This window comes from Coregonus clupeaformis, chromosome 26, assembly GCF_020615455.1.
Source record: "Coregonus clupeaformis isolate EN_2021a chromosome 26, ASM2061545v1, whole genome shotgun sequence".
NCBI classification, from domain to species: domain Eukaryota; kingdom Metazoa; phylum Chordata; class Actinopteri; order Salmoniformes; family Salmonidae; genus Coregonus; species Coregonus clupeaformis.
Genome location: NC_059217.1, coordinates 35680834 through 35696816, shown reverse-complemented (window position 1 = coordinate 35696816; position 15983 = coordinate 35680834). Strand labels below are relative to the sequence as shown.

Here is a 15983-nt window from a genome sequence, read left to right as displayed (position 1 = left end):
TCGGTGGAGCGGATTGCTTAGGTTCCGGTGTGGAGCAGCTGACCGGTACCTGACCAGGCACCGGTGATACGGGCACGGGCTGTGCCGGACTGACGACGCGCACCACAGGCTTGGTGCGGGGAGCAGGGACGGGCCGGACCGGGCTGACGACGCGCACCATAGACTTGGTGCGGGAAGCAGGAACGGGCCGGACCAGGCTGGCGACGCGCACCATTGGCTTGGTGCGGGTAGCAGGAACGGGCCGGGCCGGGCTGGCGACGCGCACCACAGGCTTGGTGCGGGGAGCAGGAACAGGCCGGACCGGACTGACGATGCGCCCCACAGGCTTGGTGCGGGGAGCAGGAACAGGCCGGACCGGGCTGGCGACGCACACCATTGGCTTGGTGCGGGGAGCAGGAACGGGCCGGGCCGGGCTGACGACACGCACCATAGACTTGGTGCGGGGAGCAGGAACGGGCCGGACCGGGCTGGCGACGCGCACCACAGGCTTGGTGCGGGGAGCAGGAACAGGCCGGACCGGACGGACGATGCGCCCCACAGGCTTGGTGCGGGGAGCAGGAACAGGCCGGGCCAGGCTGGCGACGCGCACCATTGGCTTGGTGCGAGGGGCAGGAACAGGCCGGACCGGGCTGGCGACGCGCATCATTGGCTTGGTGCGAGGGGCAGGTACAGGCCGGACCGGGCTGACGACGCGCACCATTGGCTTGGTGCGGGGAGCAGGAACGGGCCGGACTGGGCTGGCGACGCGCACCACAGGCTTGGTGCGGGGAGCAGGAACAGGCCGGACCGGACTGACGATGCGCCCCACAGGCTTGGTGCGGGGAGCAGGAACAGGCCGGGCCAGGCTGGCGACGCGCACCATTGGCTTGGTGCGAGGGGCAGGAACAGGCCGGACCAGGCTGGCGACGTGCACCATTGGCTTGGTGCGAGGGGCAGGAACAGGCCGGACCGGGCTGACGATGCGCACCATTGGCTTGGTGCGGGGAGCAGGAACGGGCCGGACCGGGCTGGCGACGCGCACCACAGGCTTGGTGCGGGGAGCAGGAACAGGCCGGACCGGACTGACGATGCGCCCCACAGGCTTGGTGCGGGGAGCAGGAACAGGCTGGGCCGGGCTGGCGACGCGCACCATTGGCTTGGTGCGAGGGGCAGGAACAGGCCGGATCGGGCTGGCGACGCGCACCATTGGCTTGGTGCGAGGGGCAGGAACAGGCCGGACCGGGCTGACGACGCGCACCATTGGCTTGGTGCGAGGGGCAGGAACCGGCCGGGCCGGGCTGGCGACGCGCATCACAGGCTTGGTGCGAGGGGCAGGAACAGGCCGGACCGGGCTGACGACGCGCACCATTGGCTTGGTGCTGGGAGCAGCAACGGGCCGGACCGGGCTGGCGACGCGCACCACAGGCTTGGTGCGGGGAGCAGGAACAGGCCGGACCGGGCTGGCGACGCGCACTATTGGCTTGGTGCGAGGGGCAGGAACTGGCCGGACCGGGCTGACGACGCGCACCATTGGCTTTGTGCGAGGGGCAGGAACCGGCCGGGCCGGGCTGGCGACGCGCATCACAGGCTTGGTGCGAGGGGCAGGAACAGGCCGGACCGGGCTGACGACGCGCACCATTGGCTTGGTGCGGGGAGCAGGAACGGGCCGGACCGGGCTGGCGACGCGCACCACAGGCTTGGTGCGGGGAGCAGGAACAGGCCGGACCGGACTGACGATGCGCCCCACAGGCTTGGTACGGGGAGCAGGAACAGGCCGGGCCGGGCTGGCGACGCGCACCATTGGCTTGGTGCGAGGGGCAGGAACAGGCCGGACCGGGCTGGCGACGTGCACCATTGGCTTGGTGCGAGGGGCAGGAACAGGCCGGACCGGGCTGACGACGCGCACCATTGGCTTGGTGCGAGGGGCAGGAACCGGCCGGGCCGGGCTGGCGACGCGCATCACAGGCTTGGTGCGAGGGACAGGAACAGGCCGGACCGCACTGGGAACACACACCACTGGCCTTATACGGGGATCAGGAACGGGCCGGACCGGACTGGCAACACACTTCCAACACACTGCCAAACGACTACCTAAGTATGGTTCCCAATCAGAGACAACAAGCAACAGCTGATTCACGTTGCCTCTGATTGAGAACCACCCCGGCCAACATAGAAACACATCAACTAGATCCTGAACATAGAAACATAACATAACAGAGTCCCCAGAGCCAGGGCGTGACAAGGTCCTCTGGCACTGGTCGTTTAACTATCCCAAAGCCTAGGACCAAGAGGCATGGAGAGGCAGCCTTTAGGTACTATGCCCCCAGCCTCTGGAATAGCCTGCCAGAGAACCTGAGGGGGGCTGAAACTGTGGATATATTTAAAGGAGATCTTAAAACGCACCTTTTTAGCTTTGCTTTTCCTTAAGGTGCTTTTAAGTCGATCAGTTTTTATTGTTATTATTTTGTTTTTTACCCTCTTATGTTTGTTGTGTAGTAAATATTTCATGTTATTTTCATTGTTTTTATTCGTTTTTTCCTGTGAAGCACATTGTGTTGCATTCATGTCTGAAAATGTGCTGTATAGATAAAGCTTGATTTGATTTGATAAGACACAGTGAGACACGGTGAGACACGGTGAGACACAGTGAGACACTGTGAGACACAGATAGAACAGATAATAGCAATAGCTCCATGTGTCTGAACAGTATGAAACAGCTTCTACAACATTAAAAAAATAGTGCGTTTTACTCTAACTTGGCTTTCCAGTCAAAGAGCTGTGGATGAATGTGTGTCAGTGTCTTTGGCTGTTTACGTCTACTGTATGCATCAGAGCCAAATTATTTATTTTTCTTAATGAAAGCTGGCTACAGTGGAGCCCACCAGATACCAGATGCCAGCAGATGAGACAGACGTTTGACCAGACTGGAGTAGCTGCCCTGTGGCACTACCCCCTCCCTCCCAACAGCTGAATGGGAACGGGCAGCCTGCCTACCTAATGGCTAGTGGGCATGGGCTGTCAAGGGCAGGGGCATGTGTATGGGCAGTGCCAGGCAAAGAGTTGGGTCAGAGACGGAAGCAAGGTCACAAAGACTGACTCGGGGACAGCTGTGGTCCAGGGGGAGGCTTCTACTCATAGTGAGAAATAGAGAGATAGTAATGGAGAGAGATAGAAAAATGGAGAGGAGGAGATAGAGAGATGGAGAGGAGAGAGATAATAATGGAGAGGAGAGAGATAGTAATGGAGAGGAGAGAGATTGAGAGAGTAATGGAGAGGAGCGAGAGTAATGGAGAGGAGCGAGATAGTAATGAGAGGAGAGAGATTGAGAGATAGTAATGGAGAGGAGAGAGATTGAGAGAGTAATGGAGAGGAGAGAGTAATGGAGAGGAGTGATATAGTAATGAGAGGAGAGAGATTGAGAGATAGTAATGGAGAGGAGAGAGATTGAGAGAGTAAGGGAGAGGAGAGAGTAATGGAGAGGAGCGATATAGTAATGAGAGGAGAGAGATTGAGAGATAGTAATGGAGAGGAGAGAGATTGAGAGAGTAATGGAGAGGAGAGAGATAGTAATGAGAGGAGAGAGATTGAGAGATAGTAATGAGAGGAGAGAGATTGAGAGATAGTAATGGAGAGGAGAGAGATAGTAATGAGAGGAGAGAGATTGAGAGATAGTAATGGAGAGGAGAGAGATAGTATTTGTATTTATTAAGGATCCCCATTCTTCCTGGGGTCCAGCAAAATTAAGGCAATTATATACAAAAATATTACATGACATTATAATTTCATAACACTTTTCACAACACATTAAGTGTCTTCACTCAGTCCACTACTCTACTATCACATATCTACAATACAAAATCCATGTTTACGTGTGAGTAGCGTGCTTGTCTTATCATGTGTATGTGTGTTTGTGTCTGTGCCTGTATGTGTCTCTTCACAGTCCCCACTGTTCCATAAGGTGTATTTTTATCTGTTTTTTAAATCTGATTCTACTGCTTCCATCAGTTCCCTGATGTGGAATAGAGTTCCATGTAGCAATGGCTCTATGTAGTACTGTACACCTCCCATAGTCTGTTCTTGACTTGTGAAGAGACCTTTGGTGGCATGTCTTGTGGGGTATGCATGGGTGTCCGAGCTATGTGCTAGTAGTTTAAACAGACACCTCGGTGCATTCAGCATGTCAACACTTCTTACAGAAACAAGTAGTGATGAAGTCAGTCGCTCCTCCACTTCTGGCCATGAGAGATTTACATGCATATTATTAATGTTAGCTCTCCGTGTACATTTAAGGGCCAGCCGTGCTGGCCTGTTCTGAGCCAATTGTAATTTCTGAGGTCCCTCTTTGTGACACCTGACCACCCGACTGAACAGTAGTCCAGGTGCGACAAAACTAGGGCCTGTAGGACATACCTTGTTGATAGTGGTGTTAAAAAGGCAGACCTGCACTTTATTATGGACAGACTTCTCCCCATCTTAGCTACTGCTGTATCAACATGTTTTGACCATGTCAGTTTACAATCCAGGTTTATTCTAAGCAGTTTACTCACCTCAACTTGCTAATTTTCCACATTATTTATTACAAGATTTAGTTGAGGTTTAGGGTTTAGTGAATGATTTGTCCCAAATACAATACTTTTAGTTTTTGAAATATTTAGGACTAACTTATTCCTTGCTACCGATTCTGAAACTAACTGCAGCTCTTTGTTAAGTGTTGCAGTGATTCCACTCACTGTAGTAGCTGACGTGTATAGTGTTGAGCCATCCGCATACATAGACACACTTGCTTTACTCAAAGTCAGTGGGTGGAATCACTGGTCCTCTGTAGCTCAGCTGGTAGAGCACAGCGCTTGTAATGCCAGGGTAGTGGGTTCGATCCCCGGGACCACCCATACACAAAAACATTTATGCACGCATGACTGTAAGTCCCTTTGGATAAAAGCGTCTGCTAAATGGCATATTATATTATTATGTCAATAGTAAAGATTGAAAAAAGTAAGGGGCCTAGACAGCTGCCCTGGGGAATACCTGATTCTACCTCGATTATGTTGGAGAGACTTCCATTAAAGGACACCCTCTGTGTTCTGTTAGACTGGTAACTCATCCACAATATAGCAGGGGGTGTAAAGCCATAACACATATGTTTTTCCATCAGCAGACTATGATCGATAATGTCAAAAGCCACGCTGAAGTCTAACAAAACAGCTCCCACAATATTTTTATAATAAATTCCTCTCAGCCAATCATCAGTCATTTGTGTAAGTGCCGTGCTTTTTGAATGTCCTTCCCTATAAGCGTGCTGAAAGTCTGTTGTCAATTTGTTTACAGTAAAATAGCATTGTAATGGTCAAACACAATTTTTTCCAAAAGTTTACTAAGGGTTGGTAACAGACTGATTGGTCGGCTATTTGAGCCAGTAAAGGGGGCTTTACTATTCTTGGGTAGCGGAATTACTTTTGCTTCCTTCCAGGCCTGAGGGCACACACTTTCTAGTAGGCTAAGATTGAAGATATGGCAAATTGGAGTCGCAATATCATCCGCTGTTATCCTCAGTAATTTTCCATCCAAGTTCTCAGACACCGGGGCGGCAGGTAGCTTAGTGGTTAAGAGCGTTGTGCCAGTAACCGAAAGGTTGCTGGTTCTAATCCCTGAGCCGACTAGGTGAAACATCTGTCGATGTGCCCTTGAGCAAGGCACTTAACCCTAATTGCTCATATAAGTCGCTCTGGATAAGAGCGTCTGCTAAATGACTAAAAATGTAAATGTAAAATGTTGTCATTGTCACCTCTTCCACACTCACTTTACGGAATTCAAAATTACAACGCTTATATTTCATAATTTGATCATTTATACTTGAATGTCAGCGTTTGTTGCTGGCATGTTATGCCTAAGTTTGTAAATCTTGCCAATTAAAAAATCATTAAAGTAATTGGCAATATCAGTGGGTTTTGGGATGAATGAGCCATCTGATTCAATGAATGATGGAGCTGAGTTTGCCTTTTTGCCGAAAATGTCATTTAAGGTGCTCCAAAGCTTTTTACTATCAGTCTTTGTATCATTTGTCTTTGTCTCGTAGTATAGTTTCTTCTTATTTTTATTCAGTTTAGTCATATGATTTCTCAATTTGCAGTACGTTTGCCAATTGGGTGTGGAGCCAGACTTATTTGCCATTCCTCTTGCCTCATCCATCTCAACCATACAGTTTTTAAATTCTTCATCAATCCATGGGGATTTAACAGTTTTTACCTTCATTTTCTTAATGAGCGCATGCTTATTAGTAACTGGAATAAGCAATTTCATAAATTTGTCAAGTGCGGTGTCTGGTTGCTCCTCATTACACACCACAGACCAACAAATATCAACAACATAAGAATCACTACAACACTTATACACTATATTAGGCCCAGCATTTGGAACTTTGGTTTTCATAGATATGGCTACTATATTGTGATCCCTACATCTGATGGATTTGGATACTGCTTTAAAGCAAATTTCTGCAGCATAAGTAAAGATATGATCATTATAAGTTGATGATTTAATTCCTGTACTGTTTGTAACTACCCTGGTAGGTTGACTGATATCCTAAACCAGGTTGTAGGCACTGGTTACAGTTTGAATCTTTTTCTTGAGTGGGCAGCTTGATGAAAGCCAGTCAATATTTAAATCACCCAGAAAATATACCTCTCTGTTGATATCACATACATTATCAAGCATTTCACACGTTATCCAGATACTGACTGTTAGCACTCTGTGGTCTATAGCAGCTTCCCAAAAGAATGGGCTTTAGGTGAGGCAGATTATCAAAGGTATTATCTAAGTGAGTTTCAGAGATTGTCAGAATATGAATGTCATCTGTTACTAGCAAATTATTGATTTCATGAACCTTGTTTCTTAAGCTACATATGTTAACGTGGGCTATTTTTAGCTCTTTTCTGGGATGCTTGATTATTTTCATTGCTTTACTGGGAAGCTTAGCAGAAGTAGACATGCACATGTAATTTATGTTAGTGCAGGGTGAGCTGCACACAGTGGGCTTCCTACTGGGGCACACTGCCTCAGTGCTAACAGTATAACTCTGGTTCATATGCACATGATTACTGCATATAATAGCTGTAGGATCAGCAGAGGCATTCAGGTCAGTTAGAGGGACATACATTAGGTTACTTACATTGTGTCTACCAACGCCCCTGAGATAATGTACATTTGCTGAAGCATTATGACAACTCAGCGCCACAATGGTAGGGATTAACTGAGCTGGGCTTGGGTCATTGATAAGTCATTGTCTCAACGCAGCCTTATAATGCTGTGAAAGGATCCGGGATCCCAAATGATTTGGGTGGATCCCATCCTTCTTATAAAACAAGCTTTGTTTCCAGAAGGTATCAAAATTGTCAATAAATGTTACACCCACAGAGATGCAATAGTCACAAAGCCAGCTATTGAAGGCTAAAAGTCTGCTGAAACGTTCAATGCCATGATTTAGGGAGGGCACAGGGCCAGATATTATGGGGCGTTTGTTGATGTCAAGCAGAGACCCAATCAGTTCTTTAAAATCCATCTTCAACTGTTCTGAGCTGCCCTTCATAATGTAATTGAATCCCACATGAACTATGATAGACTCAATTCCCTGATGCAGGTTTAAAAAGTTTGGGAGCAACTTATTGATGTCCTGTACTCGTGCTCCTGGATAGCACAACGTTTTTGCTCCAGGGAATGAGACATTTCTCACCATTGAACTGCCCAATACAACGGCCGGAGAAGGGGATGGAGAAATCCACCCATTCCTACCCCTCACACAATTTGTGGAACCTTTCACGGGCCCATGAGAAGCAAGATAGCATACGCCCGCAGCTCCCGGCGATAGGTCCAGACCTCCCACAGCAGGCAGAGCCCAATCAGATCCAGAGAGAGGGAAAGGAGCCGAGCTCGACGACGAAGCCGCTGTTGGAGTCAGCATAGTTGGAGTCAGCACCACCATCCCAGACACAGGCAGTCCCAGCGATGAAGGCGCAGGTAGTTCAGGCACCAGGGCGGCGAAGCTATTCTTCATGTTGATCTGCTCCGGACCTCTCACAGACACTCTAGTCCGTTTGGCAGCATGCCGCTGCCTTCGGTTTCCACGACTTGTGACATGGGACCAGCGCTGATTGGAACAATCCTCTTGCTGTTCTCCGTCTACTCCACTACACGATGGAGGAGGAGAAGCAGATGGAGACTACTTCCTTGGCAGTAATAGAGAGGAGAGTGATAGTAATGGAAAGGAGAGAGATGGAGAGATAGAAATGGAGATGGAGAGATAGAAATGGAGAGGAGAGAGATATAAATGGAGAGGAGAGAGATAGAAATGGACAGGAGAAAGATAGAAATGGAGAGGAGAGAGATAGAAATTGAGAGAGATAGTAATGGAGAGGAGAGAGATAGAAATGGAGAGAGATAGCAATGGAGAGGAGAGAGATAGAAATGGAGAGAGATAGTAATGGAGAGGAGAGAGATAAAAATGGAGAGAGATAGAAATGGAGAGAGATAGTAATGGAGAGGAGAGATGGTACTGGGAGGAGGGGGATGTTATGGAGAGGAGAGAGATGGTAATGGAGAGGGGAGAGATAGTGAGATAGTAATGGAGAGGATAGAGATGGTAATGGACAGGAGAGAGCTATAAATGGAGAGGAGAGAGATGGTAATGGAGAGGAGAGAGATGGTAATGGAGAGGGGAGAGATATAAAGATAGTAATGGAGAGGAGAGCGATGGAGAGATAGTAATCGAGAGGAGAGAGAGTGATAGTAATGGAGAGTAGAGAGATAGAGAGATAGAAAAGGAGAGAAATAGAGAGATAGTAATGGAGAGGAGAGGGATAGTAATGGAGAGATAGAGATATACTAATGGAGAGCAGAGAGATAGTATTGGAGAGGAGCGAGAGTAATGGAGAGTAGAGAGATAGTAATGGAGATAGAGAGATTGAAATGGAGAGGAGAGAGATAGAGATATAGTAATGGAGAGGAGAGAGATAGTAATGGAGAGGAGATAGATGGAGAGATAGTAATGGAGAGGGGAGAGATAGAGAGACAATAATAGAGAGGGGAGAGATAATAATGGAGAGTAGAGCGATAGTAATGGAGAAGAGAGAGATAGTAATAGAGAGGAGAGAGATAGCGAGATAGTAATGGAGAGGAGAGAGATGGTAATGGAGAGGAGAGAGATGGAGAGATAGAAATGGAGTGGAGTGAAATATATAATAATGAAGAGTAGAGCAATAGTAATGGAGAGGGGAGAGATGGTAATGGAGAGGATAGATAATAATGGAGAAGGGAGAGCTAGAAAGATATTAATGGAGAGGAGAGATATAAAGAGGGACTAATGGAGAGAGATAGAGAGATATTAATGGAGAGGGGAGAGATAGTAATGGAGAGGAGAGAGATAGAGAGATAGTAATGGAGAGGAGAGAGATAGTAATGGAGAGGAGAGAGATAGAGAGATAGTAATGGAGAGGATAGAGAGTAATGGATAGTAGAGAGATAGTAATGGAGAGGAGAGAGATAGTAATGGAGAGGAGAGATAGAAAGATAATTGAGAGGAGAGAGATAGTATTGGAGAGTAGAGAGATTGTAAGATAGTAATGGAGAGATAGAGAGATAGTAATGGAGAGGAGAGATATACTAATGGAGATGAGAGAGATAGTAATGGAGAGGAGAGAGATAGTAATGGAGAGGAGAGAGATAGAGAGATATTAATGGAGAGGAGAGAGATAGAAAGATAGTAATAGAGAGGAGAGAGATAATACTGGAGAGAGGAGAATGTATGTGGTTAGGAGGGAGAGAGGGAGGGGAATACCAAATCCATTACAATCTTATAAAGTTATGCATCTACAGTGGGGGAAAAAAGTATTTAGTCAGCCACCAATTGTGCAAGTTCTCCCACTTAAAAAGATGAGAGAGGCCTGTAATTTTCATCATAGGTACACGTAAACTATGACAGACAAATTGAGAAGAAAAAAATCCAGAAAATCACATTGTAGGATTTTTAATGAATTTATTTGCAAATTATGGTGGAAAATAAGTATTTGGTCACCTACAAACAAGCAAGATTTCTGGCTCAGACCTGTAACTTCTTCTTTAAGAGGCTCCTCTGTCCTCCACTCATTACCTGTATTAATGGCACCTGTTTGAACTTGTTATCAGTATAAAAGACACCTGTCCACAACCTGAAACAGTCACACTCCAAACTCCACTATGGCCAAGACCAAAGAGCTGTCAAAGGACACCAGAAACAAATTGTAGACCTGCACCAGGCTGGGAAGACTGAATCTGCAATAGCTTGGTTTGAAGAAATCAACTGTGGGAGCAATTATTAGGAAATGGAAGACATATAAGACCACTGATAATCTCCCTCGATCTGGGGCTCCACGCAAGATCTCACCCCGTGGGGTCAAAATGATCACAAGAACGGTGAGCAAAAATCCCAGAACCACACGGGGGGACCTAGTGAATGACCTGCAGAGAGCTGGGACCAAAGTAACAAAGCCTACCATCAGTAACACACTACGCCGCCAGGGACTCAAATCCTGCAGTGTCAGATGTGTCCCCCTGCTTAAGCCAGTACATGTCCAGGCCCGTCTGAAGTTTGCTAGACTGCATTTGGATGATCCAGAAGAGGATTGGGAGAATGTCATATGGTCAGATGAAACCAAAATATAACTTTTTGGTAAAAACTCAACTCGTCGTGTTTGGAGGACAAAGAATGCTGAGTTGCATCCAAAGAACACCATACCTACTGTGAAGCATGGGGGTGGAAACATCATGCTTTGGGGCTGTTTTTCTGCAAAGGGACCAGAACGACTAATCCGTGTAAAGGAAAGAATGAATGGGGCCATGTATCGTGAGATTTTGAGTGAAAACCTCCTTCCATCAGCAAGGGCATTGAAGATTAAACGTGGCTGGGTCTTTCAGCATGCCAATGATCCCAAACACACCGCCCGGGCAACGAAGGAGTGGCTTCGTAAGAAGCATTTCAAGGTCCTGGAGTGGCCTAGCCAGTCTCCAGATCTCAACCCCATAGAAAATATTTGGAGGGAGTTGAAAGTCTGTGTTGCCCAGCGACAGCCCCAAAACATCACTGCTCTAGAGGAGATCTGCATGGAGGAATGGGCCAAAATACCAGCAACAGTGTGTGAAAACCTTGTGAAGACTTACAGAAAACGTTTGACCTGTGTCATTGCCAACAAAGGGTATATAACAAAGTATTGAGAAACTTTTGTTATTGACCAAATACTTATTTTCCACCATAATTTGCAAATAAATTCATTAAAAATCCTACAATGTGATTTTCTGGAAAAAAAATTCTCATTTTGTCTGTCATAGTTTGTCTGTCATAGGCCTCTCTCATCTTTTTAAGTGGGAGAACTTGCACAATTGGTGGCTGACTAAATACTTTTTTCCCCCACTGTATTTATAACACTCTAAAGATGGAAGACAAGATAGCCTGATCTCCAAATCTCTTGCATTCCACACCCTTTATTTATTTTACCTCAACAATATGTTGCACTTACACTATAGTCATAGGAGGGAAACTAGAATACAATATATTGACTAATCGTATTGGATCATTCATGACCAGCACAACAAGCGGCAGAATGTTTTAGGAGCCAGGGGCTGCGTCCCAAAGGCATGGGCTCACGTCAAAAGTAGTGCACTATAAAGAGAATAGAGTGACATTTGGGACTCAGCCCGAATGTCCCTTACCACTGTGGGAACTTCGTCAGGCAATTGTTTCCAGTCCTTATGGCCGGTGCCTGGCATCTGCAGTCCAGTTCAATTGAAGAATAACCCCCTTTGTGTCCTGCTAATGCGAGTGCAACACAGTTACTTAGCAGACGTTCTCGTTGTCATCACAAGACGTCTCTCACTCTCTTCCTCTCCGGCTCAATTAGCTATTTCTGTCCTGTCTGTTTCATAGCTCTAAAGGTGAGGAATTGACGCAACACTGATATGCGGAGTCAAGGGTTTTCCCCTACTTTGCTAAATATAGGCGTTTGCAGATTTTTTGCCCTGTGGGATTTCATTCATCACAGGACATTTGTGATTTACGAGTTTAATAGGAGAATCAAATCAAAATGTTTTGGGGCAGAGGTTAAGGAGCGTACATCTGACCCTTTGAAGAGATTAGAGCATAGGCATAACTTGAGGACTAGTGATGGACGTATTCTCAATGAGACTCAGCTGTGAATCTATGAGAGTGCAACTTATGCAATATATATACAGACACGCTTACTGTGAAGGTTTACACACATGTATGTTTACACACGCACACATACTTGTGCAAGCGCGCATGACGCACTCACACAAACACACATGCATAAGAATACACACACACACACCAGAAAGTGCTAATTTAGCCTTTCCTTAGTGAGCGTCAGGCAGTCAGGCAGTCATTCCATTTTCCTCCTTTCTCTCCCTGCTAACCTGCTGAAAAATTCCTGATACTGAGATCAATAGAAACCCGAGGCTAAAAGAAGCTAGCTAAGGGGATTGTACCACTCCCCCTAGGGGCAGGTATAGAATCCATGTCATCTTATTCATTATGATCTAAAAGGTCATACTGATCCTAGATCAGCACTCCTACTCAGCCCCCTATAAAGCACAACAACATACCATTCTCTTAGCATATTATCGCGCCTACCTGACTATCAAAACCAGCACTTATCGAGGAAAATTACAGACTAATCATTTAGTTTCAGTCAAATTAGCACTAACAGCCAGAGCCCCCGTCCAATAGCGAGGGGTCTTTTTGAAGACTGTTTTTCAATTTGTAATTTTAAAAAATCACTGCATTGTCTTCCCTCAGGGTTTACTGAACAGTGAGAGGTCCAATTGCCGTTGTTTACGTTGCACATTGGCTTCTAACCGACCATTGATCCCGCAGGTTTTTTGGGGAAAAGGGAGAAAAAGGCCTGTCTTGAACACTTTTGTTTGTTTGACTTTAAACAGCATTTTGCCAGTTGGCAAGGACAGGGTCAATGTCAAGTAAACAATAGTGACATTATACATTTACAAGGCTCAATGTGGCTAAAAATGACTGTGGCAATCTTTTACTAGGTTACTAGAAAGGTGCACCGTTTGACTCCCTAGTTACGGTCGACTGGTTGCTTTTGTCAGCTCTCTGTGTAAAGCGCTTGTCTGATGATGTTTTGGCAGCCATATTGAAAGCGGCAGGGCTATCTCTGTTTTAGTTTGTGTGGGGGTATGAATGTGAATGTTTGTTTGTGTGTGTTAAGTTTGTGTGAGTGTGCTTGGGAATAGGGGCCCATAGCTCAGTCTACCAGTGTCTAACTGTCTAACTCGTTCCCATACATGATCCTTGCTCAGTAGAGAGAGACAGTGTGTGTGTTTGTGCGTGTGCTTGGGCCTCGGAGACTTTCAGCGTCAATACCTCAACCTCAGCTCTCCTCTTCTCCCCAGTTGTATGAACAACAGCCATCACCACACCGAGTTACTCTTGTGGTCGTGAATGATAGACGTGCGAGGCACTACCAGTCATTCAAAGCACATTCTTGAGCGGATCTCATATCGCCAGAGGTTGGCCCGGGCACTCCTCATATTCTCCAAGGAAAATAAGCGACGTGACATCAGGGCTTTGTTTCATCGCGGCGAGGGCCCCTTCTGTTTGTGTTTAATATCGGCTCGGGAGAGGGCTGTCCAACTTGCTGCCTGAACCGCAGAATGAGACGGCGCGGCGGTCCTCCCCTCTGCTCTGCTTCTCGTGTGTCTGCCGCCCTCCACGGACCTCAGAGCTCCCGCGAGGCCTACCGGTTTAGACTGAGAGGAAATCAGATCTCACAACACTGGGGCAATGATACACTGGGGAGAGAGGAGGGGGGGAGAGAGAGGGGGAGAGAGAGCGAGAGAGAAAGAGGGGGGGAAGAGAAGAGGGGGGGGGAGAAAGAGAGGGGGGGAGAGGGGAGGGATGAGGAGGTAGGAGGAGAGGGGGGTGGAGAGGTGGACAGGGGGAGAGAGAGGGGTAAAGAGAGGGGGAGGTAGGAGGAGAGGAGTGGTGGGAGGAGATGAGGGAGAGGAGAGAAGAATGGAGAAAGGTGAGATTGGAGGAGAGAAGAGACAAGAGAGAGAGAGAGGAGAAGAGAAAAGAAGAGTGATATTAGAGGAGAGGAGGAGGTAGAGAGGAGAGAGGCAGGCCAAGTATTACTGAACACAAGCCATGTCTGGGTGGTTTTCCTGCAGGATTGGGGCTTTGATATGTTGTCAAGTCCTCAAACGGAGGTTGACAGTGGTTTCAGGCAGTGGTCAGAGCTTTGATTTAAACTGCTGGACCTCAGACAGTGACTGTGTTTCTCTTTTCTAGATTGGGTTGTTTGATATTTACTAAGTATCTTGGACTGTCTTGGAGCTTTGTAGGATTTCTCTGAAATGTAGGTTTATCCTCCATTAATTCTTTGAAAGAGTTAAAAAAATATATTTACCTGAAACTTTACTCTGACATTTAACTTGAATAATTTCTCTGACTTTAAGTTTTGAGGAACACTCAAAACCTCAAACTGGATCCAACCATTGATATTAATCGATAAGCAAGCCGCTCTGAACACCACCATCTGTTGAATGAATCAGCATTGTAGCTAGATTGTCGATGGTTTGAGTTAAATGTGTTTTCTCTGGATCTGAACCTTGACAAACAAACACATGCCTCCAACAATGCTCATAGTTGTGTGTGTCTTTTTCATTTTAGCTTCAAGTCACGACCAACTATAGACAGGCCCTCTGTATGTTTTTTCTCTGAATTTTGTTTGTGCGTGTGGGCATGTGACACACAGCGAGGGAGGCGGCAAGCAAGCCGGTTCTAGCGGCTGGCTGCTGATGTTAATAGCTTAACAGTTTCCCTATTTCCTCTCATTGCAGCAGCTGTACGCCACCCAGCTGGCCAGCATGCAGATCTCACCTGGAGCCAAAATGGCCTCACTGCCGCAGCCTCCCAACTCCTCAGGCCCCCTCTCGCCCTCCGCCTTGAAGAGTGAAAAGAGAGCATTGAGTCCTGTCGCTCACGTTAAGGTGAGCTTTCTCTGTATGCTTGACTTTGTGTGTTTTGTTTTGGATCTTGGTTATACAGTATATAACTCACTGACTGAATCAATGATTCAAGTGAAAGGGAATGAACACTTACACACACACACACACACACGCACACACACACACAGTCGTTGGCGCTGGCTGCTGTTTACAATGGGCCCAGACCTCTTTACTGGAGTGAGCTCGAGAGCATACGCCTCATCTTGACTCGATGAGGCAATAATGGGAGCCATGTGTCTATGTGGGGTCGCTGCAACCAGCATCACAATAGACTGGAGTCAGAACTCACCACAGCTCCACAATACTACTCAACCAACATCACAATAGACTGGAGTCAGAACTCACCACAGCTCCACAATACTACTCAACCAACATAACAATAGACTGGAGTCAGAACTCACCACAGCTCCACAATACTACTCAACCAACATCACAATAGACTGGAGTCAGAACTCACCACAGCTCCACAATACTACTCAACCAACATCACAATAGACTGGAGTCAGAACTCACCACAGCTCCACAATACTACTCAACCAACATAACAATAGACTGGAGTCAGAACTCACCACAGCTCCACAATACTACTCAACCAACATCACAATAGACTGGAGTCAGAACTCACCACAGCTCCACAATACTACTCAACCAACATCACAATAGACTGGAGTCAGAACTCACCACAGCTCCACAATACTACTCAACCAACATCACAATAGACTGGAGTCAGAACTCACCACAGCTCCACAATACTACTCAACCAACATCACAATAGACTGGAGTCAGAACTCACCACAGCTCTAAAGTAGTTACTCTTCCCTTGAAACTTGAAACTTCCACCTTGAAACTTCCACCTTGAAACTTCCACCTTGAAACTTCCAACTTGAAACTTCCACCTTGAAACTTCCACCTTGAAACTTTCACCTTGAAACTACCAC

At 46.9% G+C, this 15983-nt stretch overlaps 1 protein-coding gene across 4 annotated transcripts in view; it reads left to right on the top strand.

Moving 5' to 3' along the window:
* LOC121540719 (transcription factor SOX-6) overlaps positions 1-15983 on the top strand; it is a 164448-nt gene that overhangs the window by 120316 nt on the left and 28149 nt on the right. For all 4 annotated transcript variants that reach the window (XM_041849764.2, XM_041849766.2, XM_041849765.2 and 1 more), the window contains one exon: positions 14878-15027. In XM_041849764.2, the coding sequence (XP_041705698.1) occupies positions 14878-15027 (150 nt within the window). The remainder of the gene's footprint in view (positions 1-14877; positions 15028-15983) is intronic.